Source organism: Mastigoproctus giganteus, chromosome 6 (assembly GCF_048544385.1).
Source record: "Mastigoproctus giganteus isolate SK-2022 chromosome 6, ASM4854438v1, whole genome shotgun sequence".
NCBI lineage: Eukaryota > Metazoa > Arthropoda > Arachnida > Uropygi > Thelyphonidae > Mastigoproctus > Mastigoproctus giganteus.
In genome coordinates, this window is record NC_143580.1 from 130,183,795 (window position 1) to 130,201,245 (window position 17,451).

The 17,451-nt window shown below is 34.7% G+C and overlaps 1 protein-coding gene across 1 annotated transcript in view; it reads right to left on the bottom strand.

Moving 5' to 3' along the window:
- Window positions 1–667: 667 nt before the first annotated feature.
- LOC150084577 (uncharacterized) overlaps window positions 668–17,451 on the bottom strand; it is a 316,151-nt gene continuing 299,367 nt past the window's right edge. The window contains exon 10 of the mRNA XM_090376290.1: window positions 668–2,262. Within this exon, the coding sequence (XP_090232416.1) occupies window positions 668–2,262 (1,595 nt within the window). The remainder of the gene's footprint in view (window positions 2,263–17,451) is intronic.

The following is a 17,451-nucleotide window of genomic DNA, read 5'->3' on the forward strand; positions in this document are numbered from 1 at the left end:
TATAAGCTTGTTTTCTTGCATCCTCTACTAATGCTAATATGAACCAATTGAAATGACATGGAAAAAGTCATTTTCATCATTAATCACTTGCATTCAAATACAGCCTTCAATGACTATTTTATATCATTTATAGCTGTTCTGTGAATTTTCTGTAAATTTACGCAAGTCAAATTGTTTCTATAGAAAAATATGTTCTACGTTGCAAATAAAAAAAAAACCTCTAGAACACAATCAATTCATAATTCAATTTTCAGCTGTAACCCACATTATTGTTTTTAATTCCTATTGCTACAGCAAAGTATTAATGAAATACCAACATTTAATGTTAATAGGGATCTATCAGAACCTCCAAAAAAGGTTCTGCCTCTGAGTTAAATGAGATAAAACACAGGTTAGTTCCACTACATTGAAGAAATAACAGAACAATTAGAGAAGTTGGAAGATCCCTTGGAAATATGTTATATATAATTTTTCTGGTTTTTAATGACACAAAATAAATTTATAAGAAATCATTCCTAACATAATTGGAATATTATTCCTATTCTGCCAAAACTTTATAATTAATTTTAAACCAAATTATCAAGTTTATATACATTTATTGTACACACTAGAATCTCTCCAACTAAACACATTTTTATCCATTTTTAAATCTCATTTACAACATGCTTCATTCATCATCTGATATTACAATAACTTCTTCAGTTGTCTTCCTATTGATATAAAAAAGTTTATTAAAATTTTGAGGTAAACTGTGGTTTTTTTCAAGAATCTTATTCTGATGAATACTGTTAAATATATCTGCAATGTCAACTGAAGTGCTGGTGGTCAGTCTTTTAATGGGACTAAATTTGTTCTCACATAAAGAGTGGACATTAGTATGAACACTTTTACTATGCCCAACATTGAATGGTTTCCACTGGGGTTGTAAATGAAAGTTACTAATCATATCTGAACATTTCCATATATCCCTCCCCTTCTTTATAAAATTATAATCATCTGGTATATTAGTTTCTATAGATTTACTATTTACAGAAGGCACTAGAGAATATCTAACAGAACTGTAGTTATTCTGTTTAATAACCGAGGATGACTGAGTTGATATCAAATCTGGTACAACAGCAGCTAATACTTTGGTTTTTTCAAGATTGTTCATTCTAAAACAACTACGTTTGGCTTTAAAATTTTCAAATTCATCCTCATTGGGCCTCTTTGAGGAAATGCCATTTATCTTATTTCTATTCTGAATTATGTCTACTGTAACATTTTGATCTGCTATAAATTTTGGATGCAAAGCATAAGAAATTTCTTTTGTAGAAGAATTATGAGTATTGCTTTGTGTATAAAATTTATATTCTAACATGTTGCATTCTCCATTTGTACCATTAAATCTGAAAGGAATATCTGCCATGTATTTTTTATCTCTATCAGAAGCACACTCTATTTTACTTGTCTCATGTTTTATAGTGCTAAGCTGTTTACTTTCTTCTTCTTCATTTTTATCAATGATGTTTACAATATTTCCTTTCAGAAATTTAGATTTTTGCAAAAAATTTTCCAATGTCATAAGAGATGTCGCATTTGTTGATGAACACTGAGATATATGATTAGAAGGTGAAGTAGTAATGGCAACTGTGTCATCATTAACAAAATTGCTAGCAAGTCTTTTCATTTCTGAGCTCCAAGCTGGTCTACAATATATTGCAGACAAGAAACTCTGTTTCTTACCTTTAAGGAAATTTTCTTGTGGAAAATTTTCAGATGACTTGCTGCCTTTACCAGAATCTTCATCTGATGAATCAGTCAACATATGCAATGCCGGCATTTTGAATATTCCATTTGGTTTACCGTTTCTAACATTAATTTTATTTCTAATGGAAGGGAATGTTTCGTCCATTGCACCAACAGTAGCATTACTTTTTTTAATAAATATATTCTGTTCTTTTTCTGAAGGAATCACTGGCACAGCATTGATTACTAAGGGTGAAGATGTTGCTAGCATTTTATTTTGCCTTTGGAAATGATCTTCTACTAGGCTCTTTAGGTTAAGCTGTGTTTGGAAGAACAGAGGTTTAGGGATTTCATCACATATAACAGGACCAGAAAGGGTGGGACCATTTACATAATAGTTACTACTATTTTTAGTTTCCAATTTCTTCTTATTGTTGTTGATAAGAAAGATGTCATTATCTTCATTATCACTATTACCACTGTCCCTATTACTGTCATCATCCGATGTGCATATACTCTGCTGATGGAAATTTCCTATAAAAATTTTTAAAAAATATTAACTTTAGAACTACTGCACTGTACTGAACTGTTAATTATATTATTTTCTGAAAACACTATAAATAAGAAAAAAAATTCAAAAACCATTTGATAACTTTAACTACCAATATAATGGTTTTTGAATAGTTTCAGTTATGGAAATCTATTCAAAATAATAGTTCATTACTGAAAAAATTCATTTGAAATGGTGCATTTTCAAGCTGATGGCCAACTGTTAAGTTAGGTGATGCATCATATTTAAAATTCATTTTAAAACCCTCTAATATTTTCAAAAAAACCATATATTCTTTGCCAGAACAGTGAGTCCTACCTCTTAAGCTTCATCCCCCCCACCTTAGTTTCATGAACTAAGAGTCCTCAGCATATTCTAACTTATTCTTGTTCAAGCTTATTATAAAGAATAACAGCATTAAAAATAATTTGCAAGGCAACCTCTAAGCAACTACCAAGATAAATAACATATTTGGTCAGTATGTCTATATAAATGGATAAAGAGCAAAAGTGAATAATGTAATGCTCGTTTATTTGTAACATAATGCTTGTTTATTAAAATCATTTATTGTGGTCTACAAAGGATCTGAATTGTTCATTTCTGAATGGATAACACATTTTCAAAGAAAATGTCCCATTTAAAGACATGATTAATCATGGCCAAAAGTGAATAACTTTAGAAATAATAAATTGATTACCCACGGTCAGTTATGGGAATAAGCCATAAACAGAAGTTTGTAGTTAATATAGCACTTAACCAATTAAAATTTTGAATTCTAATTTTAATTTAGACTAATATTAAATGGATAAAGTGATCTAGATTATCCCATTTATGTTTTTCATTCATGGGATAATGTAAACCATTAATCAGAATTACAGAGTAATAAATACTTAGCTTTACATAAAGTTTCAGCTCAAATTGTGAGATTTATTGGATATCAAGTCATTTTTATTATACTTCACGACAATGAGTAAATGAAGTTGGTTCTGTACTCAACTACTCAGACAACCTTGCCCTCACAATGATGACTCTTTTGATGAAAGCATTTGCTGTGACTTGAGAAACTAATGGTTACCTCAGTAGCCTAGGTTAGACTATCCAAATTTGTTATTTAAAAAAAAAAAAAATTGAGAGAAAAATAAGATACTCTTATGAAAAGTACGAGTATCTTATTTAATTCATGGACTGGTGCAAGATTTTATCATAATTGTCATCATATGAATCTGTGGATTTCTCCTTCTTGAAATACTCTCCCTTGAACTTTACACACTTTCGCCAACATCACATCCACACATTAAATGCTTCTTGAAAGCCATTTTTCAAAAAGACTGCAAAGTGCTTCTGCTGTAGCTCTGTAAGCATTGTTGTGTCAGGTGCAAAATACTTGCCTTTCAGGGCTTTCTTCAGATGTGGAAACAGGAACAAATCACATGGGGCTAAGTGTGGCGAATATGGGGGATGTGGCAGTGATCACTGCCTGCACAATATTAGCCGTATGGGACCTGGCATTGTCTTGATGGAAAAACCACTTCACACTAGAAATTTCGGTCACACCAGAATTAATTAATTGTACCAACTGAAGGTTGAGAAATGTACAGGATAAGAAAAAGCAACATATGAATAGAAATCCAGGTGGCTGTATATGCTGAGGTTTGCACAAATGACACCTGAATATGGCTGTCCTACCAAGACACTTCTGTGGATTTCTCCTTCTCGAAATATTCTCCTTTGAACTTTACACATTTTCGCCTCTGTCATACCCACACACATTAAATGCTTCTTTGAAAGCCATTTTTCGAAAGACTGCAAAGTGCTACCATTGTATTACCATACACTTCATTCATCTCCTTAATTGTTTCCAATGCATTTAAGCCCCATCTGAAACAATAAAAAATCATATATTGCTGTTCAATCTGTAGGTCTGATATGATACTTGCTTCAAAACGATCATTGGTGACACGCAGCTAAAATAAAACACTGTGTGTACCCTGTATGCACGAAAGATGATTTATTTTATATGAAAACATCCTTGGCTTGGACAAGGTTAAAGGGTTTTAGTATGAAAAGAATCTGAACACATTTAACATTTTAAACAGTTTCATGAATTTGAAGTTGCAATAGGTAATTTACTTACAATGGGTCTGTGATAGCTAAAATATGATACATACACTTGAGACTGTAAATGTCTTTGAAACATGGCATCAATTATAGTTCCATGATTAGTAGTCGATACAGATCTAGAAGTATTTAATATTAGTCTAAATTTATTTACTAAGAAATCAGTCAAAGGTTTGGATTGAGTATCTGCAAAATTAGCATTGAAATCTCCACTAAGTATCATTGGTATTCGGTCACATTTCTTGTGAGAAAATTGTCGTAGCAATGCAGCTCCTTCAATCGTGTAAGGAAGTAAAACGAAATGGATGAATTTAATGATGTGGTCAATCTTTTGGTTAGGTGAAATGTGAATGACTACTGACAATATCGTATGACCATCAGGAAGAAGGCATTTAGCTGCACAAATGTCTCCAACAGGTCTAACCTCACGGATTTGCCAACCATTTGTCAATAAATCACTTCCATATGAGAAGTAACAACATGAGTATGATCTCTCTTATAATAAACTGCTACACCACCAATTTGTTGACCTTCTCGTTTGAATTGAAAGACAATCGAAGTTAGGTATGCTAACTTCTTTATTATTTAGCATTATTTCAGAAAGTAGAAGTAAATTGGATTGTTATGTGACTGCATCAGTGAAATCTTCACTGTGAGCATGTAAACTTTTGACAGTTTAAAGTTAGAATGGAAAGATCTTGTTGTTTACTGATGAACTCGTATAAAGTATCTTGCATGGTAAATACAGGATTACTTGACAACCTGGTCATTTCAGCTCGAAGTGCAAGGGTGGAGTAGCATTTATCAGTCCATGATAAAAATTTTTTTCTCCATTTGCAGCAATAATGTAAAGATTATTGATATTGGTAAATTGAGATAACGCAACATAAACTAGTTGTTGTTCGTGACATTTCTCATGTTCTTAAACTATGGAAATGAAAGTACCTCCCTGAGATTTATTGATGGTAATAGCACAAGCCGATATTAGTGGAAAACGATTTCATTTAGCCAAGATTGTTCTGTTGTTATTCAACAAACCACTCGTACTTCTTCTTGCAATCAGTACAGCTTCTAAATTGATTTCTCTAGACATAGCAAACCGATGAGACTTCATTCTAGCAGGTCACTCAAAGTCAAAGCTGGTTGTTGCACTATACCAATAGTGGGCAAATGCGGCTCCCATTGAAAATTTAAATCCGTTTTTTTTTTTTTTTTTTTATTATTATTATTATTATTATTTCAGAACTTTTTTCACTGAATCTTGTTAAATTAACTAAGTAACTAATATTTTGTTATACGGATTTTATGTCGTATTTATTTTTTTTTTGTCTAGATATTTTGATTATAAATAAATCCGCGCACATTTACACTGCTGGCGCCATCAGCGGACTTGTGCAACACTACACCGGGAGTGTGTAGAAAATGTGACCAGACCTCCCATAAGAGTTTCAATTTCAGACTTTGGAATTAAATTTATTTAAATTTTTTGATAACATGACCTCAGAAAATATCTAAAAATGAAAATACGAACAAGAAAATAGAATCTTTCAAGAAGAATGGGTAGAAAATTTTGCTTTTATTGACAATAATGGAAAGTCGTGTCTTATTTGTAAAGTTACAATGCAAACTACAAAGTAAGCAATTTACGTTGACATTATGAAGTAAGTCATCCCACTTTTCAACTCAATATCCACTCAATTCAAAATTGTGAATTGCCTCGTGATAAACTTGTACGTGTTGCAACTGACGGAGCGCCTGCATGATAGGGAAAAACCAAGGTCTCAGTGGTCTTTTAAACAATGATCCTAAAATATCCTAAAATTCCACGTTTCTTACCTCTTCACTGCATAATTCACCACGAGCAATGTCATAGTGAAGTACTTCAAATACGAAAATGTGTGGAAGATTGTTTTGCAGATTGTGAATTTAATTAGAACAAATGCCAAAACACATCGTCAATTTAAGAACTTTTTAGAAGAGTTGCGAGTGAATGACGAAACAAATGAATTGCCCAGTGATTTATCCCTATGGTATGTCGTAAGATGGCTCTCAACTTACGTTTTGAGCCGTTTTGTGAAACTCCTAAATCCTATCATAACATTTACAAAAGAAAAAGGAAAAAAATACCCAGAATTAGAAAATGAAACTTGGCTTTCTGACTTAATGTTCCTTATAGACATTATAGAACATTTGCAAACACTTAATTTGGCTTTACAAGGAAAGGAAAAAATTATTATTGATTTGTCACAAACTGTATTTAGTTTTGAAGCTAAATTTCGGCTTTTTGTGTATGATCTTAAGAACAAAATATTTAATCATTTTCCACAAGTAAAAGCAAGTATAATTAATATCAAAGAAGAAAACTTAGAAGAATACAAAGAAAAATTGGAAGAATTGCAAGCAGATTTCAAACATAGGTTTGAAGATTTGAAAAGTTTGAAATCTGCATTTGCATATTTTGTGAACCCATTTATTTGTGATATTATTGAAGATGGATTTCCAATTTCTGAAATAATACTTGTTGAAAAAGCGGCTGGCGAATTGGAGTTATTAGAGATGAAAGATGATCAGGCATTGCAAATGCAGCACAAATCTACTTCTATAACTGAATTTTGGAAACTCGTGCCAGAATCAAAATATCCACATTTAAAGAAAGCTGCTTGCCGTCTAATTTCAATTTTTGGTAAAACATATTGCTGTGAATCTTTGTACTCCACAATGAAGTTCGTGAAGTCGAAATATCGTTCACAGTTGACCAATCATCATCTCACTGAATTGCTGCGAACGGCTTTAACAAATTTTACGCCAAATTTCAAAAATTTGACCAAAGGTCTTGCTGTGAATCTTTGTACTCCAATCATCATCTCACTGAATTGCTGCCGACGGCTTTAACAAATTTTACGCCAAATTTCAAAGATTTGACCAAAGGTCTTCGTTAAATGTTATACTTTTTATTAATGCATTTTTATTATATTTTCTTTTTATTTTTAAAATTTTGAAATAATTGTTTTGTATTTTCTTTCCCTTAATTATATTTTCTTATATATGTATACTTTACATAGCACTTAAGACTTGTGTAGAATATGTAATCATATTAATTAAATTAAATTAAATTTGAATTTGTGTATTCAATACTAAGTAACTATGGTGTGGCTCTTGATAATATATGAAAAACCGGAATGTGGCTCTCATTGACCTCATGTGTGCCTACCCCTGCACTATACTCTGTCTAGCCGGTTCAGGAATCAGTTAAAAATCCGCAGGTAATTCATTTGAACTCAAATCTTCTGGATCGAAATCTTCAGGACGTTCTTGAATATAATTTTGTGATGCTGATGGTCCAGCTTCTTGATGAGAAGTCAATGTAGAAGGTTGATGGTGATCAAAATCTTGAGAAGCAGATTTTATTAAACTCTGCATTTTTTTTGTTTTTTTTTTTTGTTCTCTATGTTTTTGAACTCGTTCTTTTGTTGACATGGGAAGCTTCTTCAGTGGCTTTCAGGCTTTTATTCTGGCATACTTCTTTCGATTTCCCTCAGCTGGAGTTTTCGCCATCTTTGAAATACTTTTATAGGTATTTTTACAATTCAATAATTAGTGAAATCCATTTGTAGACTAGTATGATGTCATAACCAAAAATTACTGCAAGAAATTGTTTGTCAAAGTGATTGTTTTTTTTTGTTGCATTCTTGAATCACGGCTGTTTAAATTTTAAGCAATGAAATGATCTTGTGTGAAAGAATATTCTTGGAAGAATATTTTTTAATAAAATCTGAAGAATATTTAAAGAATATTTTTATTAAGAATTAAGAATTATTTATTAAGAATTATTAAAGAATATTTTTTTCATTCTCCAAGTTTTTAAACTCATTCCTTTTCGACATGAGAGGCTTCTTTGGTGGCTTCAAAGCTTTTATTCTTGCATAATATTACTACCCACTACTTACTCTACCTAATCAAAATTAGTGACTAAGTTAGCGGCCTTTAGGAAGAAGAGAGATCATTTCCGTATCTTAGTATGAACATACTCAACTGAATCAACTACTTACCCTACCAAATCAACATTAGTGACTGAGTTAGCACCATTTAATAAGAAGTGACGTAATTTGTGTCATTTAAAATCTAAACAGTCAGCTTTCTTCGTTACCAATCAATTGCATCATTTCCGTTACAAGAAATTTCGTTACCAATCGATTTTACTCTAGTGCCGCCATAGATGTTTTCACATCAAAACACTATCTTTACGCAACTTCAACACTAGCTCGACAAGTACTGGCATGCACACACACAGTCTGCTCAGTAGCAATCAGGGAGAGCACCTCTAGCGTCAGTTATGGAAAGTTTGCAGAGTAAACATAAAATCTTGCCCCAGTCCGTGAATTAAATGATAACCCCTCATACATAGTGACAATTTGCCGTGAAGATACCATAGTGTGTGTGTGGTAGGGGAATTCTAGGGGGGTTAATTGTTTTAAATAGGTATCTCAAAAGTTTGAATCACATTAGTTTGATAATTTTATTATCTATTTTATAACTTTACAGATATAATGGTATAGCATAATACATATCATGTAAACTTGATAGCTTAATACAGTGGTTTTCAATCTTTTTTTAATAACGGCACCGCTAAGTAATTTATTTTATTTTGTGGCACTCCTACACAATTTTCTTCCTGTTAGATCCAGTTCTCTCCCTGTGTGTGTTATTTGGTTTTTAGGAGCATTAGCAACTAAGGCCATATTGCTCCGGGGATACGCGGTGGTCATTCCCTGACCTTTCCGCATCCTCCGTATTTGGTGATCACGGGCTCGAACTTGTGTGTGTGTGTTATAATAATGTGTTTTATATACTCATGAATATCTAATATTAAAAAATATATGTTATATGATAGTTATTATAATAATATAATTATAAAAATTACATTTCATAATACAAATTATATATATACAGTATATAATCATTTTATTCTTTATATAGAGGTACTAAGTAAACATCAATTATAGATCACCACAAAATTAAAAATATACTTTACACCTTTTTATAATGAAATAAACATATAATTTTAAAAAACTTAAATCCAAATTACATGGCACCCCTGGAATGTTGTTGTGGCACCCCAGTTGAAAATCACTGGCTTAATATATTTAATGTATTAGGGATGCAAACTGGTGAATCAGATTTTTTTTTTTTTTTTTTAGGAACATTAGCAACTAAGACCATATTGTTCCGGGAATATGCGGTGGTCATTCCCTGACCTTTCCGCATCCTCCGTATTTGGTGGTGACGGGCTCGAACCCCAGTCTAATCAAGATAATCAAGAAGCGTGTGCTACGCACTGCTGCTCCTTCCCACGTAGCTACGGAGGCGCCTGGTGATGAATCAGAGAGTGGTATTATTGCATTTAAGTATATTAGTTTAGTGTAGTATTCTCAATTATATTGAATTTAAATCGAAATCAGGCCCTACACTAGAGCAGCAAAGCAACAGGCTCAAAGCAGTGGCAGTACTATGGCTCTGGGTAGGGCAGTTCTCCTACAAATCATGGCCTGATGAAATGTGCTGTTTGTGGACCTTTCTGGAATAGGACATAATACATCCAAGGGGAATGTCTTTATGTGCCTGGTGCAGAGAGTGTGAAGAAATGGGGGTTCCAAGTCAGCGTTCTTGATGAGTGTTTATGAGAACTTTAAGACTCTCTCGGGTTGCCCAACTAAATGCGAGAGCTCACGCTTCGGCATCAGGAAAACAGTGGCAAATCCCAGTGCAGAATGCACTGGTCCCGCAGGAGAAAGCTATTGTTGATGACTCTAGAAAGGGTGCAAGAATATTTTCTGATGCTATCGAGGCATTAGGTTGGTCAGAAAACTGCTAGCTTTGAGGATATAGAGAACTAATAAATTAACAATAGCCACAGGCAGAGATGAAAGTGATTCTTGCACTGTTTCAAGTGGTCAACTCATCAAATACAGGGGTCAGACATCAGAGACATGGTGTCAATCAGATATAAAGGGATGCATAATTTAAATATGGGGTGTGTGTGTGTGTGTGTGTGTGTGTGTGTGTGTGTTTGTTATGGGTGTTTAATGGCACAGAAGCTACACTGACTGTAGTGCGCCAAATGTGGAGAGTACAATATAATTTAAATATATAATATACAGTCGAAGCTCTAGATAACGACCTTTCAGGGGAATGAGAAAAATGGTTGTTATATCGATCGTTCATAAAATCCCCAACAAAACAAGTAAAAGCTTGAATATGTAATGTAATTCTGCTAATACAATGTAGTATAATCTTATTTATATATACTACAGTATTAAATTAATAGAGGAAGAAGCATGCAAAACTTTTCACATTGCATCATTCAATGCAGTAAATCCTGTACGTTTGAAGCATTTGGCGCTCAATTTTATATTAGTTTCATTCCATGCTAAAACACAAATACATTGCCTGCAGGATGTTAACTTCACATTGAATTTTACTTATAGGACATAGCACAATTTTATTTAATAGCATTCTTTGGTAGTTTTTCCTTAAAAATCTGGATTACACCTTGATCAAGTGGCTGAAGAACTGATGTCACATATGGTGATAGGTACTCGACAATGATTGCATGTACGTTGTTTACTTGACAATGAGGAGCACAGTTATCTACAAACAACAAAATTTTCCTATTCTTTTCACCCTGCGATCTAAGTCTCTCATCCATTCTTCATAGTTTCATGATGTCATCCATGCCTTTTGGTTTGCTCGATACATAGTCAATAATATCTTCAAACCTTTAAAGCATTGAGGCTTCTGGGCTTTCCCAATGATTAAAGGATGAAGCTTTTCTGTTCCAGTCATGTTTGCTGCTAGGAGAATGGTAATCCATTGTTTGCCTTTTTTCCCACCATTACATTTCTCACCTTTAAATGCAAGTGTTTCATCCAGTAGCAATTTAAAAAAGTCAAGTTTCATCAGCATTAAAGATGTCATTCTACAATCAATGCCGAAGTAGCAAACCAAAACAGTCCACCATATGCACCTGTGTGAGTGGGACAACAGTTTACCTTTCTGGTATCCTGGATGACAAAATGTACTTTCAGAGGACTCTCAGAGATTTCCATATAGTGTTGGTTGCTCGTGAATTGAGAAAAATGGTACTAAAATTAGCTATATTTTCTTCTGTGGTTTGTGTTTGCAAAGATTGTCATTGCACTGATCTTAAAGGACATCAGCATTACTTCTGAATTATCCTGGGTGTCAAAACAAGAGTACTTATTGAGCACTTTTTTTTTTTTTTAAATATACAGAGTATATTAGCATAATGTAGTTGAAAAATAAAAAAAAAATGGTACTAAATATAATACGAAAAATACGAAACTGGTTCTTCGATCGGTTTGCCTTTGCAGCGATTTGTCTAGCAATCGAAATGCATTGATTCCCTGACCATTATTGGCCTTGTGGTCCTCCGTTGATATGGGGCATAATGGTCAGTCATTTTTGTTATTTTGGTTTTATCTTATTGTAGTTAGTTTAGTCGCTATTTGTGATATTTCACATAATTTGGAACTGGCACTTCAAGGGGGGGGATACCACTAAATTCTTATGTAATTGGCTCTAAATTTTTATTATTTTGAATTGGATTTTCTAAATTATTTGGAGATTTTCTCCAAAATTTTTAGTCTCACCTTTTCTTCTCCCTCCCTGTTGATTAATCATTAAGTTTAATTTATTATTTTTCACTCAACAGTTTTGCCATGCTACTGGCATTAATTATGATTTAATATTTAATATCAGTTATATATATTTTTTTTTACCTGTACCCCTTCCCCCTTCTTTTTTTCTTAACGAGCACCACTGGCTTTTTTTTTTTAACCAGCACCAATTTTTTTTTTTTAAAACCAGCGCTAATAGCTTTTTATTCTTTTCATAACCAGCACCACGGTGATTCCTCCACAATGTCCCCCCCCCAGAGGATCCTGTTCCAACTTCTGGCAAAACTAGATGGCTGAGTCTCTTTTGAGACAGTATGTGCTCTACTGCTGGGACTGACCCATCTTCCCGTGGTGTGGCCGAGTACCCAGAATCATCTCTCCAGGGTGCTGATGCTACTGGGTACCAAGCGGCCAGAACGCAACCAAAGAACATGCACACTACTGACACACACCTACACCAATCACATTTCTGGCACTTTTAGTGTCTAGCAAAAGGCAGAGTTTAGCATTAGCATTAGTAGAGGCATATGATGCAAGAAAGCAATCTTATGCAGCATCAGCCAAAAAAAAAAAAAAAAAAAATGCTCCATTTCACTCCTCCGTTCATTCCAAATACCTGTCCAGCTCAGCCTTAAATTTATTTAGGCTATCAACTTCCACAACAAAGGATGGAAGTCTGTTCCACCAACAAACTACACTTTGGCTATAGGCAAACTTCCGCACATCTATCCTACATCTGTCTTTCCTCAATTTGAATTTATGCCCTCTCAGGTGTTTATTCTGGAACAAGAGGAAGAATCTCATCAGCATTGAGCATGCGCAAACAATTCAAGGCTTTATACACCTCAATCAGATCACCAGCAGGTGCCTAGTTTCCAGACTGTAATTTGCAAAACTTAAGCCTTTCTTTGTAAGAGTATCCCTTTGTTCCATTCACTAATCTTGTTGCCCTTCTCTGTACTCATTCTAACAGCTCTACAGCCTTCTTAAAATGAGACCTCCAGACCTGTATACAGTACTCAAGGTATGGCCTGACCATTGCCTTATACAAGGGGATAATCACCTCCTTATCCCTGCTAGAAAAATTCCTGTATATCACTGACATGACACCATGAGCTACTCTTGCAGACTGTCTGCATTGCTCAGAAAACTTCATATCTGCCTGCACAATTGCCTCCAGATCCTTTTCGTTCTCTAGCACTGTCAGTGTAGTACCAAGATTTGATACGTTACTCTGGGATTACTGCTTCCCATATGTAGTACTTTACATTTGTCAATTTTAACTTCATTTGCCACCTCTCAGCCCATCTGCTCAACTTTTCTAGGTCCTGTTGCAGCAGCGTATTGTCATTTAACAACTCTGCCAACCTTCGTATCGTCTGCAAACTTGGACATTAAGCTTGATATAACATCATCAGTATCATTTATAAATACAGAAAACAACAATGGATCCAACACTGAACCCTGAGGGACTCCACTAATAACATTAGTCCATGATGAGCAGTGTCCATTGATTACCACTCTGTCTTCTCCCACTCAACCATCCAGCATGCCTCCAATGCCACACTGCTCCAATTTGTGCAACAGTATCAAAAGCCTTTCTAAGATCCAAATATATGATATCAAAGTTATTCCCTGCATCCAGTTCCTTTGTGACCACACCATAGTATCCAATCAAATTGGTCAGGCAAGACTTTCCCTTAACAAAACCATGCAGTGTACGAGCTATAACTGAAGTCTTGTCTAGATGATCCTGCAGTGCTTCTTTAACCAGTGCCTCCATTAATTTTCCTGGAACAGAAGTTAAACTAACAGGTCTATAATTACTTGTGTCGTCCTTTGATCCTCCTTTGTGAATTGGGGTCACATTTCCACATCTCTAGTCCATGGATACCTCCCCTGAGTCCAAAGAAGCTCTCATAATTATGACTAAGGGTTTCCTTACTTCCTTTGCTGCCTCCTTCAGTATACTAGGATAGATCCTATCCATCCCAGATGCCTTTTTTATGTTTATCTTCAACAATTTCTCCTCCACTTTCCTTTCAGTTATTACAAAATCATCTACCTAACTGCCAGAGTTTAACTCACCTCTGGCCTTCCCCTCCCTGAATAACTCCTCATGTGTGAATGTAGATGCAAAATACTCATTTAGTTTATTAGCCACCTGAGCAGGATCATCAACAGTTGAACCATCAATATCCAGTGGACCAGTCTGATTCAGATCCATCCTTCTAGAGTTTATATAAGTAAAGAAGTCCTTGCTGTTCTTGTTAGCATTCTTTGCCAAAGATTTCTCATAATCTGCCTTTGCCTGCCTAATCTCCTTTGTGACTTGGTTACAGACCAGTTTATCGTAGGCTTCCATGTCACCCATTAATTTATATGTATCCCATGCATTTTCTTGTCTGCTATATGTCTCATTAAGTTCATCTGACATCCATTTAGCCCTAAATCTCGAACAATATTTCTTAGTTGGTATGAAAAGCCTAGTAGCTTCTAAGATTATTTCTTTGAATGCTTCCCATTTTGAATTTTCTGTAATTTCATCAAGCAACATCATCAGTTGGTCCCACCGTATAGAATTTAAATACTGTCTCAGACCACTGCAGTCGCCTTTACGAAAGCAAAAACCTTTCCCTTTTCCTCTGATGGTAGTTACCTCTTTCAGTAAATCCCACTTCACTAAATCCCGATCACACTGTGATCACTGCCACCTAGTGGTTTCTTTATCTGCAGATTCTTGAACAGACAATCCAGGTACCGCCCTATACGTATACACATGTCCAAACACTGACGATGTTATTTTGGTCATAGGTCAGCAAAACATTTTTTACACAATTTCCTTCCATTCCTCTGTAGCGTCACTATCCATGGCTGCACTTTCACCACACACTTTCCTGGTGATATACAAAGTCCACGAAAGACAGGCCATAAATTTCTGGTACCATCCATCTGAACTTTTAAATTCTTCAATATCCATTCGATGTGCAAACGAATGGGGCTTAGCTTTTAAAAGGTTATCATCTATAGGAACTTTCTTTTGCCAACCTTATGATTAGCCATTGCAAAATTACCTTTTCAAGATCAGGATACTTCGTATTTTGTGCTCAAATTCTACCCAGAGCGGCAGCAGCAGATTTCTCTAAACTTTCTATGATCTTTCAGACAAGAGAACAGAGTACTCATAGGAATGTGGAACTGTCTGGCGATGTTAGTTTTAGAATGCACACCATTATCTACAGCTTGCAAAATTCTAATTTTCTGCGATTGGAACAGCTGCTATCTGCTTTCTTGGAGTAAGTTACACTGTAACTTAACACTGTAATCAGCTAAAAGTAAGTTACAGTGTAACTTACTTTTAGCTGATGTTCATTTGATTACTGCACTGTGAGAAAAGAGTGTGAGAAATCTTTAAAAAATGATTTCTCCTGGTCAGGCTGCAATTACTATATATTAGAAGCATTCTGTCATTTTTAAATGCAAAAATTGTAATAAGAAAGTGAAAATTCAGATTAAGAGGTAGAAATTTATGGTTGTTATAGAGAAATCCTTTTATTTTAAAAGTCATTATACCGAATGTAAAATATCATTAGGTTAATTGAGAAATTGGCCTGGACCAACCAATATAATATAAATATAATTTAAATAATTTAAATATGGGGAGTAGAAAAGCCAATTAGCGTATAGTGTTGCTTGTCAAGCGGCACCAGGGATCCTAAGTTTGCTATTTAAAAACACCATATTTATTGTCTTATGGCATTTTTAGAATATTATTTAAAAATAAAATTTTTAAAGTATGTATATATACAACTTATTTTTGGTGAATGTAGGGAGGGAGGGAGTGGGGGGGAGGGTTATATATGACACTGATATTAGTTGGAGGAGGATGTTGAAGAGAGAGCTATCACATAGTAAATATCAGACCACTCTTCTGGCTCCAAAATAGCTGAATAAGTAGAAGGCCTGTAGAAGTATGGTGCTAAAGATGGGTATGGCACTGAAGTTGTAATCATAGATTCTACAAGTTGAGATCACTCAATCTTTCTCACAAATTTATGTAGGGAGGTTTGAATGAATGCCTTCTTTTTCTCACAGTAGACTTTAAAGGTGCAGAACTTTTGCATGCTCTTTTATTCGTTCTTTATCTTTCGCTATTGTATTTACAGTGGATGTTGCTAGCCTTAAAACACAAGAAATGGCCTTTATTCTTTTTCCACCTTCATACATTTTCATAATGTCTAATTTTTGATCAATGTAATTGTATGCCACTTATTTTAACAATAAATAGACTCGTACACCAACATGAAAATATAAGAATTTTACTGTAACTAAAATAAAAATTTACAAAAACTGCTATTATATTAAATTAAATTATGTACATTGTAAAAAACATTAAAACTATGATGAAATTCTTGTGATAAAATACACTAAAATAAACCGGATTAAAAGCGATAAAAACGATAAAAATCTGGAGCTTTCGGAAGCCTCGGCTTCCTTCCTCAGTAGTAACAAAACTTCCCGCAGCACGTCCTTATATAACAGGCTCACGGTACTTATACACATGGTTCAGTCGGCGCATGGTCTGAACTGGAAGCGGAAACAGCTTGGGAACGTGTCAAGCAAAACCGTTCATCCGTACTTAGGACGACAGTTTCAAACAGAGGATGCATACGCATACCTCTGTCCCTATTCATGATATTGTTGTCGGATGAACAGATTCGTAGGCTCTCGAGCCATTTACGTTCCAGAACCCATGCACTCAATCCACAATAACCGCATCCTCTGGCGAGATTTGATGCTGCTTCTTCCAAAAATGTTCGGCCAGAGCAGACTTATTGTAATCAGCATTTTTTATAGCATTTGCATGTTCCCCCAGACGATTTAGCCAATTTAGCCAAATACCCTGACAAAGCATATGTGGGGCTTCCTATAAATGATACAATAGGTCTGAGTGGGACTTCTGTCTTATGAATTTTTGGAAGTCCATAAAACCTAGGGAGTTGACATCCAGTAGCATGTAAGAACCAAAAGGTCTCCCTGGAAATCTTCTCTGCCTTTAACCAAGCCTGTACCAGTTTATTAACGCGCCGCTCCAGGCCAACCAACGGGTTCATTCAAGGCTTTTTTTGACTAAAGTTAAGATTCGGAGATACTTTCTTTACCTGGCTCAAAATAATGGCAGATTTCACCCGGATCTCATTAGAGCGGCGCGTTAATAAACTGGTACAGGCTTGGTTAAAGGCAGACAAGATTTCCAGAGAGACCTTTTGGTTCTTACATGCTACTGGATGTTAACTCCCTAGGTTTTATGGTCTTCCAAAAACTCATAAGACAGAAGTCCCACTCAGACCTATTGTA